The sequence below is a fragment of the Hippopotamus amphibius genome, chromosome 8 (genome assembly GCF_030028045.1).
Source record: "Hippopotamus amphibius kiboko isolate mHipAmp2 chromosome 8, mHipAmp2.hap2, whole genome shotgun sequence".
Lineage (NCBI taxonomy): Eukaryota > Metazoa > Chordata > Mammalia > Artiodactyla > Hippopotamidae > Hippopotamus > Hippopotamus amphibius.
The window spans coordinates 36,941,812-36,955,919 of NC_080193.1; the positions used below are offsets into that span (position 1 = coordinate 36,941,812).

Below are 14,108 nucleotides of genomic sequence, written 5' to 3' on the forward strand. Positions count from 1 at the left end.
ATACAGTAAAATTAGCATCTTAGGTTCACATACATATTTTCTAAGTACTTGCTAGTGAATAATACAATACAACAGGCTTTAAACACCTTGTTTTCACAAACTATGTTTGTCAAACTAAGCCTTTTTCTGTTTCACACATCTTTACCACCATTGGCTGGCTATGGCACATCATGGAAGATTCTACTTCAGGTTGTACTGAATTTTTTCTCAACTTTGAAAATATTTTTGCTTATAGTTGTTCCACACAGACTATCCATAGGCTAATCCTTCAGTCATTTCTAGGAGAATAAACCCTCTATGTGAGCCTGGGGCTGAGAGGAGTTCTGCAATGTGGGACGTCCAGGTTAAATCCAGAAAGGTTCTGGGCAAACCACGTTGAGTTGGTCATGCTTGAAGGTCAAAGTCGGCACTGACTTTTCGAATAATATTTAGTTGAATATCAACTGAGCAGTATTGGGAACACCTTTTAACTCATTAAGAGCCAAGGAGAAACATTCAAAATCATTTGCCTTGTTTTTAAATGGACTCTTCAGTTGCTTCTTTTTTTTAAGCAACTGTTCTTGCTAGAAGGCTGAGTCTTTAAAAGTTCATTTTATCTGGACCCATTTCTTCAGCTGCTGCAATCTGACACAATCACCTTGTCATTGGTTAATAGCTTTCCTTGCTTGGCTATCAAATAAACCACTTGGAAACTTTACAGTCTTAGTCTCATTTTTTTCCAGATCAAGAAATCGTGTGCTGAGATATTCCACTTAAAAATTCTAATCATTATTGCTGCTGCTTTCCTGTGAGCTGGGAATATTGCGATGGGTTACTTAGTTGGGTAGTGTCAACATATATTGTATTTTTTTAGCAAAGCTGGAGGTGTGCTAAACAAATAGACACAATAAATAAAAACAACGCACACTCTACCATGAGCTCAAGTAAAATATTTGAAGCCTACCTTCTTTTCTTGTTTGGACATGATGGGTATGCACTGGTTAAAAATACACAAAATTCATGATAGCACGATACACATGGCAAAGTGTGTGGAGCTAAAACCACAGCACTGCAATTTCTATAGTGCAGCCAGCAGGAGTACTAAGCCTGAGGGACCCCTTAACAGTCTCTACCACAGGGAAACTCTTGTAGCACAAACACAGCCATACACAGGCAATAAGTACATAAACGTGTCTGTGGTCCAATAAATCTTTATTCATGAACACTGAAATTTACATTTCATAGAATTTTCACGTGCCATGAAATTTATTTATTTTTTGGTTGTACCACATGCCTTGTGGTATCTCAGTTCCCTGACCAGGGATTGAACCTGGGTCACAGCAGTGAAAGCCTGCGATCCTAACCACTAGGCCACCAGGGAACTCCCTGAAATATACCTCTTGATTTTTTTCAACCATAAAGAACGTAAAACAAAACCCTGAAGCAGGACTTGGACCACAGGACAGTTGATTGCCTTGTGGTCCACAGGATGACCCACAACATAGTTAGAGGTTTTGGCCACATCATTATTTCTGCCTACAGAAAGTGCAGAAGTATTTACACACATGTATCACAGTTGTGGGCTAAGGAAAGCAGCCATTGGCATCACAGCCACTGTGCGGGGACAGCTGCCCTACCTCGCCTGCCTTGTGTCTGTCTTTGAATAGCCTTTGCTGTATCGCAGTGAGACTGGGGTTCATACTAGCATGTGATCGGTCAGCCAGGGTGACAATTTCCAGTCACAGCAATCAGTTGCCTTGGATATGGCTGTACTGTATTCCAAATAATGCTACCAAGAGAAAACCTCTTTTCACACCGTGTTAAGTGTTTATTCACTTGCTGCCCTGTCTCAGGGCAAATATGCAGCATGTGAAAAGTCTGGCTTCAACTGACCCTTGTCTGTGGAATAATGCCCTTTTCCATTACAGCTTTGTGTAATGATTATATATAGAAGCAACACACACTTGTTTCCAAATTAGAATTCTGATGTTTAACGTCCCACTTAAAAAAGAATGTAATTTTACACAGTTGTGGTCATACTGACAGTACAGTTTTGAATTGTACACTCTTTCCACCTTATTTACACCACGTACTGCAAAGCTTCGTATTTTATGGGTCCGGGGGCTTCCACTGGATTCCTGATTTTCTCCCTACAAAATGTGAAAATCAAACCCACGCTACTTCTTCTGAAGATCCTAATCTAGTCCCCAGGAAAATATTCTTTAGCTGAATCCGGGGCACAGTACACATGAGGTGATGATGAATGGTACCATGTTGCAGTGGGGTGGTCGGGAACAGAGAAATATCCAAAACCTGACAGGCTGCACCAATCAGCTTATCTGGTGCTTTCCCAGATGGGGAAACCAGATGGACTTCCAGATCCACAAGTTCAGATGGTTCAAAAAGGGACGCAGTTCTGTTACTCATGCAATTCAGTGAATACACAGTGAACATATTCTATGCGTCAGGGACTATTCCAGAGGTAAAACATGCTCTTTGTATATACGTAAAACCAATTCACCCAGCTCAGTATCTTATCATAGTAAGTATTTAACAAAAAATGTTTGGTGGCAATGAATGTTTTTAATGAACCTGAATTAGCTGATACAAAAGCACGTTTCAAGGGCGTCAGAAACTTAAAGACAGTTATAAAGGCAAAAACCAACAATTGTACTTCAAGACACTCAAGTTCCCCTTGCATACCAAAAAATAAAGAAAAAGTTTATTTGGTGGTCACTGCTTGAATCTTGAAATCTAATTTCAGATTGATGATCCTTATACAAGATGTAGTTATTAATTAATCCATGCTAGCCCACCCCAAACTAATTTAACATTCGTAAATATGATCATATATACATAAATGAATCCCTATTAATACTGAGATGGCCTTCTCACTCTCCATACGATTTAACCTCCAGTTCCAGCCATCTGATGAGTTAAATGTACTTGGTCTAACAGAGAACCATGTACGTGGTCAAGCAAGATTTTATTTGATGGCAACAACAAAGGCTACAGTTTAGTACTCAAGGCAGAGTAACTAAAGGCAGCTATGAAAGCTGCAGAGAGCAGCAGAGACAGGACACAGGCATCGAGAGCCTGGCTGCAGTAAGCTGGGGTGCCCCCTGCACTTCAGCGAGGGCGGGGAAGCCAAAATCACTGACTGCTTTCCCTACTGACTTGAATTGACAGCTTTTCCCTTCCACCATCAAGTTACTGGTTGCATTCCACTGTATCTAGTTAAATACAAAGAATCAGCCTCTATAATAAAATCACCTTTTTCAGAAGAACTATGCACAATACATTCAGAATCAGTGGTTGCTTTTTCTTCGTCTTTTTTTCCTTGAACTTGTAGGCATTTGAGGCTCTTGTGTTTCTCCTTCTACATCAGATATGGGCTGTTTGAAAACTATCTCATTATCTTTATCATCATCATTCATTTTAGCCACTTCAGATTTTCGTTTCTCCAAAAATGTTGGTGTACAAACTGGTGTGGGGCCCTGGATTCAACAAGTTAAAGGTTATAATACATAAATGTGGGAAGGTGTTAGAAATGGCCCCCCCATCACCTCCCCTCTGTTTTCACAAGTTACACATGTTATTTGAGGCCAGCTTCCATCTTCTGGTGATACAGCTGCACGTAATCAAGAGCTTAGGTGCTTATCACACTTACTGTGAAAACTCACAATTAATGGATACGATATGGTTCATTATAGGGCATTAGGTAGAAAATTCTACTATGTTTGCTAAACCATCAGTAAGGATTTACCAAAAAGTCACAAAGATTAAATGAAATTTTAACAAAGTGACAGGAGCAGCAACTGCTTTTCATCTTTTAAACTGTAACACCTGATTCCCAGAATTCTGAACACAGTCTTACCTGGCTATCCACAGTCTTCTCAGGAGTGTTAGGAGTGACTGAAGCCGCTTTCTTCTTCTTACGTAAAGCCTTCAATAAATTTTAAGAGACTTCATCAATCTGCATGTTGATAAGCTACAGTAGTCTCAAATGTATTTCCCCATTTACCTTTCCCTAATATCTGGTAGGTAATACGAAAAATGAAAGTTTTACCTGGTGCTTTCTGGAATTTTGAGGACCAGTGTTTGAAGTGTTTTCCTCATTTTTATGTAAGACCTGAATGTAAGTAAACATAAAGAAGTTATAAACTATCAGTGTCACATGTGTACATTTTAAAACTTACCATTAGATCCTCATACATATTACGAGTAAATTCTCTCTACATGACAGCATTTCAATTTAAAAAGCAAAATCCACACATACAGTAAATGATCTTAAGTAAAGGGCAAAACTACAAAAGGGGCCTAATTGAGGAGCGGGCAGAAGCTGCAGAGGTGGAAGTGAAGGCCTAGAACCCAGAGCTCGCCACAGAATCTTGTGTCAGGAAGGCGGAGCTAGGACGAAGGTGAAAAGGCAGGCCCTGGAGGAGGTCTACTCTGGTTAAGTCCATGACTGTGGATGCAGCAGGCCTGCTTCCCACCAAGTAACAAATGGGCCACAGGAAAAGCAGTGCTTGCATGCTTCACTGTCCCAGCTCCTGAAGGGATCGCAAGAGTACCAGGACCCAAGGACTGTGACATAATGCTGCTTTAACACGTATCATTAAAGGCTGTGTTTGGGATTTGGGCAAAGAATTAACCAGCAGGCACAGTGAGGTATCACCTCACATGGGTCAGAATGGCCATCATCAAAAGGACCACAAATGGGGACTTCCCTGGTAGTCCAGGATGCCGTGTGGTGCAGAAAAAAAAAAAAGACCATGGATAACAAATGCTGGTGAGGATGTGGAGGAAAGGGAACTACACTGCTGGTGGGAATGTATATTGGTGCATCCACTATGGAGAACAGTATGGAGGCTCCTTAAAAAACTAAAATTAGAACTACCATATGATCCAAAAATCCTACTCCTAGGCATACATTCAAAGAAAATGAAAACACTAATTTGAAAAGATACTTGCATCCTAATGTTCATTGCAGCACTATTTGTAACAGCCAAAATATGGAAGCAACCTAAGCATTCATTGACAGATGAATGTGTAAAGATGTGGGGGGCACACACACACACACCCCGGTATAATACTCAGCCATAAAAAGGAAAGAAAATTTTGCCATTTGCAGCAACACAGATGGAATGGAGGGCATTGTGCTAAGTGAAATAAGACAGAAAAAGACAAATATTGTATGTTTTCACTTGTATGTGGAATCCAAAAAATAAAACAAATGAAAAAACAGACTCACAGATATAGAGAATAAACCTGTGGTTACCGGTGGGGAGAGGGAAGGTGGGAGGGGCAAAATAGAGGCAGGGGATTAGGAAGTACAAACTACTATGTATAAAATAAGCCACAAGGATACATTACACAGCACAGGAAAATACAGCCAGTGTTTAATAATAACTTTAAGTGGACTATAACTGATAAAAATATTAACTGTTTTATATGTGAAACTAATGTAAATCAACTATACTCCAAAGGAAAAAAAAAAAGCAACAACAACAAACAAACAAAACCACCCAGGAACTGGGCCCAAGGATAGCAACTCAGTCTTCTAGTTTCTGGATAAAGTTAAAAGGCATAATAAACTTGGGAATAGATACCATCTCTTACCAACCCAACTAATTAGCTTTTTGGAAATAAGCTGACAGGGTCTATGGAAGACCCAAAACAATCTCAAGATGTAGTCAGGAAAAGAAATAAGACCTTCACCTATCTTCACCTATGCTACCCACACCCTAATCACCTGCATTCTTGTTTTCTAATTACAGATGTAGAGCTCTCCTTACTATGAAAGAGGGAGGAAAGATTCAGCAAGGTCTCCTTATTCGACAAGCAAGAAAATAAGAACTGGATAAAAATCTGTTAACGCATGCATGTAAGCAGCCTTCCTGTTTTTCAACTCCTACTCATTTACTCCAGAAATGATGCTAACTGGTTAATTCTGACATACACTTTAGGAATATTCCCACCTTAAAAGACCATGAAGCCAAATTTTAACTAGCAGGGCATAAAAAGGACAGTCAGTTTACAGTCTTCCTATTTACTGATAACATATAATAAACCAAACATTTAATTCTGGCAATGACACCTTTCTAGTAATCTGCAAGCATTATGGTTTTGGGTCAAACAGGGTTTACTTCAATAATCTAAAATTGCTACATCAGGTAAGATGTCACAAATCAGCTAATCCCTCTCAGAAGTTTCCTCTTCTGTATAACAGAGATAATATGATTGCTACGACAAACTTACAAAGACAAAACCTACAATGCAGTGTTTCAAAAATTTAGTGAAAACCTAGTATGGGATAAGTACTGGGTTAGATACTTCATACAAAGGAATACTTACTAATGAAGGGAAATTATAATCAATTCCCTTCTTAGCCAACCTCTTCCTGAGAGATTTTTCCTTCTTTTTAAATCGCTCCTCCATCCGTAGCTTTTGAAGCAGCGTCCGATTCTGATTGTACCGTTTCACTGCTGGATATGACGGCCTTTTAAAGGGCATGTGCCACTCTCTAAAAAGTTCTTCATGTACTTTTTCAGGTGGTATAACATGACCTATTCAAAAAAAAAAAAAAAAAAAAAAAAAGGTTTCCAACCAGGTGGGAGGGAGGGAAAGGATTTTAACGTAAACTTTAGAATTTCCCGCATAGTCAGTCCTCACGGCATAATCAAAACATGTCCCTCATTCACATAGAGAAGCCTGAAAGAATAAAGCAGGTACCCTAGTCACAAAGACCACAATTTTTTTTTTTTTTGGATTATGTGGCTTGTGGGATCTTAGTTCCCCGACCAGCGATCAAAGCTGTGCCCCCTGCAGGTGGAACCACAGAGTCTTCACCACTGGACTGCCAAGGAAGTCCCAGCCCACAATTACTTATCAAACACTCGCTGTGTGCCAAGAGCCATTCCAGGACTAGAGATACGTGAGTGAATGAGAAGAGTAGCAGAGAGGAGAGCGTGGCTGGTATCACGTCTCAGGGTTCTGGAAGCTAAAACGATCCCTACTTCTAGACTGTGCGACCCAGCAGCAGCAGCTCTTACTGTCCTGCTCATCTCCTCTGGGCACCCACTCAGGACTAGGGCATCTCGCTGCTCATGGACACACACTGGGCCCATGTATGAGGCAAGCCAAATCCCTGGAACCCACCCTCCACCGACGATGGATGGGGAGCTGGTACACAAATGCCCCAGTTCCCTCACCCGTCAGGTGGAATAATTCCGTCTCCCGGTGTTAGCGGCAGGACGGAGCCCAGCTGCCTCGGGGTAAGCTGCTTGCTAACACACCCTCTACTGCCTTACTGACCTCCTTCCTCCCTCTCATGCCTCCACTCCTTACAAGCATTTTCCTGGGATCACCTCCAAGATAAACGACTTCCATTAAAGGAAAAAAAAGAAGGTTCGGGCTTCTGTGGTCATCCAGTGGTTAAGATTCTGTGCTTCCACTGCAGGGAACGCGGGTTCGATCCTTGGTTAGAGAACTAAAATCCCACATATCATGCAGTGCAGCCAAAAGATTAAAAAAATAAAAAATTTAAAAAATGTTTAAATAATAAAAAATTTTTTAAAAAACTAAAAAAAAGAAACACAACAAAAGTGATGACGTGGCTAATCTCACTCATATCTGAGTTCAGAACCCTCTGTGTCAATTTTCAAATGTCAGATACAGCACAGCACTGACCTTACACGTGTGGTTACCCACTCAGCCTATTTCATCCTGGCAAGAGCCTTGCTTTTTTTTTTTTTTTTTTTTTGGCACACGGGCTTAGTTGCTCCGTGGCATGTGGGATCTTCCTGGAGCAGGGACTGAACCTGTGTCCCCTGCATTGGCAGGCGGATTCTTAACCACTGCGCCACCTAGGAAGCCCAAGAGCCTCGTTTTTAATGTGTGAATGGACCCAGGACCTCAAGGGTCTACTGGGACACTCTCTCAGAGAGGTGCTACTCGGGCGCTGAGATGGTCCCCCTCCAGCCTGAGTACAGGGCAGCCAGAAGCTCGGCTCCGCCCCCCCGGAGGGCGCCGGCCCCAGAAGGGACTGCTCTGGGAAGGCTAGGCGGTGGGTGGCTGTCATCCCTCCACTCCCGATGGCTTCTCTCTTCTCTCGTGGAGGAGCTGCAGCCAATGCCACACAAACCAAATGAAATGTGACTCCCCACTCTGAGGGTCATCCTGTCTAGAACCCATCAGGGGTTCCCCACTGTCCTCGGGGTACTTTCTCAACTCCCAGACTTGCAAGGCCTATGGTAACCTGACCTCCCTTCCTCTACCTCTCCTCCTTCATTTCCTGCTATTCTCCTCATGGGCAAATACCGTCAGTCACTGTGGTTTTGCATCTGCTGCCCCCTCAGCAAATCCTCACTCCCACCCCTTCACCTGGTTTACTGTTACTTAATCTTCACGTTTCAACTGAAATGACTCTTTCTCAGGGAACCCTTCCACATCCCATTAGGAAGCTCTTCCTATCTACACCTCAAGGAACCTGTCCCAAATGCATCTCAGTGGAAAACAGCTCTCACTCTGGAAGATTAAAAACTTCCAATTAGACGCTGTCTGGAAAATGCATTTAAATCCCTGCACCACTGCTTAACACATCACCCCAGGGATGAGGGGGTATGTCCAAGCAGCTAAGCAAACTGTCCCTCCCACCACAGCCACTGTCAGCAGGAGGCACCCCCGCGACCCCACTGGTAAGACACGAGCACTTACACTTCAGGAGTCTTTCACCAAAAAGGTAGTTGTTCATTGTTTCAGCAGCTATTTTGGCAACATCTTCAGATTCAAACTCCACAAAGCCATAGCCTTTGCTATTTCCAGTCTGAAGTGGAAAATCCGCCACAAAAAGCAGAACAATTACATTCTAATGTGCCATCAAACTCCTAAACCGTCATCAATTTAAATAATGCACATGAGCCCCTTTACTGAATAATGCTAAGGCACCTTTAACTCCAACTCTGAATCAGTGTGGGAACTGTTGTACAGAAAGAAAAGATCCAAAATAGTCTAAACTTGCCACTGATTTTGAGGTATTCTGGGGATTCTCATTACGTGATAAATCCATTATCATAGCTGGAACCTGTTCAGCAACACCCCAGCATACAGGCCTTCGCAGGCCCACAGCGCTTCACTCACTGTGATCTCGTGGGGGGCCACGTTCCCCACATGTTAATACTACCCAGGAGATGAATAAAGCTTCACAAAGAATTCAGGTAATATAATTCCCACTTCATATGGAAGAACTGAAAAGAAATGAACTCCTCAGTGTCTCCAGCCAATCAAAAAAATACTGATTCACTGTCATGTTTACTAGTGACTGGTCATCTCCACAGCTGGGGAGACAAAGGACATTCTCTGACACGCACATGCTGGGTTCCTGGCCTCCGCACCACAACACACAGTGGATTTTCTTACCGAGCTTGGTAACAAGAGTTCTAGGGTCCAAACGCCCAGCTTTAGACCCTGGCTCTGACACTCACGTAAGGAATGTTTAAGCCTCAGTTTTTCCCTTCTATAAAATGGGGATAAAATAACGACTCTCATAGGGTTGCTAGGAAAATATGAAATGACCCATAAGTGCAGCTCGTGATGTCTGTCAAGTACTTAGTACACATCACTGCACGGTGCAGGGTATGCCTGCCCCACATCTGCTCCTTTGGCACAGGATTATTTTGAGCTGAAGGAACTGAATAATAGATACAAGAAAAACTCTCTGCTTTCTCCTTATTTACCTAGATACAGGATATAAATTTGCAAAGGTGTCTCCCCCCCCACCAGAAAGATAAAAGTTGCTCCATTTACCACACTGTTAAGTATCCAAAAAACCAAAAACTTAAAAACCAGCAGCACCTTGACTTAGTAATCCCAGAATGTTGGAAATATCAAGCAAATAGTCAAAACTGGGGTGGGTGGGGAGGCGGCAGCTTTACTACCATACGTCTCAGCAAGGAGCGGGCATTCTAAGACAACCGGCCTGAACTCTTCAAAAAAGCCAAGGTCAAAAAACACCAAACAAGCTAAACAGGGGGCAAAGAGACTGTTTTAGGCAGGATAAAGAGTTAAACGACCAAGTGCAATGCATGAACCCTAACTGCATCCCAGAATGGGCAGGGACCATGGGGGTAGGTGAAGATGGGCTGTAAGGTAGATTTTCATACTGGGATCATGTAGCAGAATGTCCTTATTCTTAAATTTATGATTATGCATTTAGTATTAAAGTATTACAACTGCCAAATGTTCAACAAAACAAAAAGGTGTGCACGTTTTTACAGATATGGGAAGAGATAAAGCCAATGTGTCAGAATACTAATACCAGGTGAATCCAGAGGAGGGATGTTCATTACACCATTCTTTCCACTTCCCTGTAGACGTGAACATTTTCAGAATACGAAGCTGAGGAACAACGACTACACAGCACTATGGAAAAACATTTACAAGGTAACATCCCAGAAGGGCAGAAAAGAAGAGTTTTTGAAAAAGACAACAATAAGGGCAAAAATATGAATAGGCAACTCCAATGGCCAATAAACACATAATGATACTCAGTCCCACTAAGGAGGCAGACATAGAAGCTGTGACCATCCTACACTCAGCCATCCTAGGACACGCTGTAAAGCCCTATTTTCCAAACTCAGAGTCTGACCTTTTAGAGGGCAAAAAAATCAACTTAATAGGTCAGAAAAGTATTCTTAAGAAACTGAATAGAGGGCTTCCCTGGTGGTGCAGTGGTTTAGAATCCACCTGCCAATGCAGGGGACACAGGTTTGAGCCCTGGTCTGGGAAGATCCCACATGCCGCAGAGCAACTAAGCCCACGTGCCACAACTACTGAGCCTGTATGCCACAACTACTTAAGTCCGTGCTCCACAACAAGAGAAGCCACCGCAATGAGAAGCCTGTGCACCACAATGGAAGACTAGCCCCCGTCTGCCTCATCTAGAGAGCCTGCGCAGCAATGAAGACCCAACGCAGACAATAAATAAATAAATCTATAAAAAGAGAAAAAAAGAAACTGAATAGAAAGGCTAAGTATCATCTCCTAGGACTTTTATTTCAGTTATGTTTATGTACATGTACATGTGTGCTGGCTTGTGGATTTCTTATTGTGGATTCAAGGTCTGAAAAATACTATTCTGGAGAAAGTTGCCTACACTTGCGCAAAGAATGTTCCTAGCAGCTTCATCTACAAGGTTGGAAAAAACCTAACGTTCAACAGGAGGGTGGATAAATAAATTGCAGTATATTCAAGCAAAGGAACAGAGCAGTGACAACAAACAGTTATCTTTGATCTGCTGTAACTCAAGTGGGAAAATGTGGAAAAACTGTATCAAGAAAAGAGATTCCAATAACAAGAGCTCTATGGTTACAACCAATAAAAGTGTACTATGTGTGTGGGAAGAAAATAAAGGAAGCCACTCCTCCATTACTGAAACAAACCACATAAACCCTATGATACAACAATAACATTTATACAGTGGGACTTCCCTGGTTGCACAGTGGTTAGGAATCCGCCTGCCAATGCAGGGGACACAGGTTCGAGCCCTGCTCCAGGAAGATCCCACATGCCATGGAGCAACTAAGCCCATGGGCCACAACTACTGAAGCCCTCTCGCCTAGACCCTGTGCTCTGCAACAAGAGAAGTCACCACAATGAAAAGTCTGCGCAATGCAATGAAGAGTAGCCCCGGCTTGCTACAACTAGAGAAAGCCTGCACACAGCAACAAAGACCCAAAGCAGTCTAAATAAATAAATACATTAAAAAAAAAAAAACCAAAAAACATTTATACAGTACTTTGTGTATTAGGCGTTGTTCTAAGAACCTTGCACTTATTATCTCATTTAATCTTCAATTAGATACTCCTAGGAGCTCAGTGCTATTTTGTTCATATCTTACAAATCAGAAAACAGAAGCACGGAGAGGTTATAGAATTTGTCCAGTCACACAACCAATAACGCGTAGGGACAGGCCTCAACACCTAGATAGCCTGGCTCCAGTGTCCTTACTCAACTACCCACCACACAAACCTTTGCTGTCACAGGGATGCCACACACCAGAGGCTGACACAAGACGACGTATGAACCTGCTCCTCAAACTGCAGTTCATGTGCCCCTAGCTTAGCAGTCACAGGATGAACAGGACTCATTTATCAGGACTGTTAATTTAATTTGAGGATTTGAGGCAATTACCTTTTTTTTTTAAAAATAGTAAAACAAACATTTTACAGGAATACTGATTTTGCTCTCATGGCTGTTTCAGGACCTTACCCAACCCCTTCCTGGAGTGAAGTGTGATAATCGGTAACATGCGAACATACTCCATAAGCTCTCAAGGATGATATACTTTTGGAAAATAAAACAATCTAATTCAATACAAAAATCTTACCTTTTTACTCCTGGACAGCCTGAATCTCGTAACAGTGCCAAACTGGGAGAAATATGCTCGGATCTGGGTTTCATAAAGTGATGGAGGTAAGTGGCCCACATAGATTACTCCGGGAGTAAGTTTTCGTTTCTCCTGTTGCTAAAGACATATAAAGACCAGGCAATTTTTTTTTTTTAAATAAAAAAAATCACATTGCAACAAAACTTGTGAAACTCCTTGCTCTCGGTCTAAAACAAGAGATCAAGATCTTACCCTGTATTTCCACTTACCACAAGAGAAACTAAAGAATTAGCTGTTTAGACATAGAGAACAGACTTGTGGCTGCCAAAAGGGAGGAGGGTGGGGGAGGGAAGGCCTGGGGGGTTGGGATTAGAAGATGGATAAACAACAGGGTCCTACTGTAGAGCACAGGGAACTATATTCAATATCCCGTGATAAACCATAACGGAAAACAATATGAAAAAGAATATACATGTATAACTGAGTAACTCTCCTGTACAGCAGAAATTAACACAACATTGCAAATCAACTATACCTCAATAAAATTAAAAAAATAATTGGCTTTTTAATGTGTATCTCCCCACGAGGACAATCGTCAGGCCGTCTTCTCAGCCTCCCTCTCCCAGCACGAAGTAAATGCTCAGTAAGTACAAGCTGAAATCAATAAAGTAAATCTTTGAACTCATTATTTAAAATCTTCTGGCCTAAGAACGCCACGTAAATGTGCCCTTAAATTTTGTTTGCAAATCATCGTTTACTCGCACCCACGTGAAGGAGCAATTTTAAGACGTCAGTTAACCTTCACGATGCCCAGTAACTGTTCAGTATCTCAGCCATCGTACGGACCCCCGCCTTCCACAATAAGGACTTTTAAGTTTTCCACACGTGCATTTTATGCTAAACCCCTGGGCGAATAGAACTTAAAGTCAGGGCCCCCAGTCAGCAAACGGAGCTTGGCAAATACTGTCTTTTAAGAATTCCAAAGCCACTAACTGGGCAAACGAACCTCCCCAGTTCGAGGGCAAAACGGAGGCAGGACGGCGCCGGGGTTGATCCGCGGGACGAGGGCCGACCCAACAGCTGGCTCTCCTCTCCTCTCCTCGTGCATCCCCCGGATACCCACCCCTTACCTCCGTGAGGACTCGAAGGCCCGCGCGGCCCAGCCCTGGCATTTCTCGGTCCTCCCGGGGACACCTCGGCCCGCAAGCTCGTGAGGTCGGGCCCGGCCTGGATGACCCCGGACTCAGCACAGGCGTGGGGAGGCCGAGGCGCGCCAGTGGGACCCCCAGACCCAGTCCGCCACCTCCCCTCGCGGCCCGGGCCGCGCCGGCCGCTTACCTTGGTTGCGCGCCGGCGTACCTGCGCCACCTCCTTCTTAAACTTGGTATCCTCCTGCGGGTTCAGGGACAGGAGCGGCTTGGCCGGGGCAGTGAGGGCCGCCATGCCGCCAGCTCACAGACGGAAAAGACCCACGCGGCGCTCCCGGAAGTGCGGAGTAGCCGGCTTCCCCAAAGCGGAAGTGAGGATTGGGCCCGCGGTGGGGCGCGGGGCGGGGCCTGGGGCACGGCGCGGGGGCGGGGCTTACAGCTCCGCGCAACATAGCGAGAGGGCGGAAGGGGCTTCTTGACTGGCAGGTGGCATAAGGGGCATGCGGTTGCTGCGCTTTAGAGGTTGCTCAGGAGTTAGGCAGCCTGCTTGCCAATGGTTCCATCACCTGCTGAGGTCAGCTCTGTTTCCAGGC

General features: G+C 43.4%; 1 protein-coding gene across 1 annotated transcript; it reads right to left on the minus strand.

Moving 5' to 3' along the window:
- Positions 1 to 1,181: 1,181 nt before the first annotated feature.
- Positions 1,182 to 13,865, minus strand: NIFK (nucleolar protein interacting with the FHA domain of MKI67). Its single transcript, XM_057746314.1, has 7 exons — positions 13,706 to 13,865; positions 12,368 to 12,505; positions 8,698 to 8,806; positions 6,337 to 6,548; positions 4,049 to 4,111; positions 3,857 to 3,925; positions 1,182 to 3,476 (listed from the first exon to the last, which is right to left on the minus strand). Exons 1-7 carry the CDS (start codon positions 13,808 to 13,810, stop codon positions 3,288 to 3,290), a joined length of 885 nt encoding a protein of 294 aa, XP_057602297.1. The 5' UTR covers positions 13,811 to 13,865; the 3' UTR covers positions 1,182 to 3,287.
- Between the last annotated feature and the right edge of the window lie 243 nt (positions 13,866 to 14,108).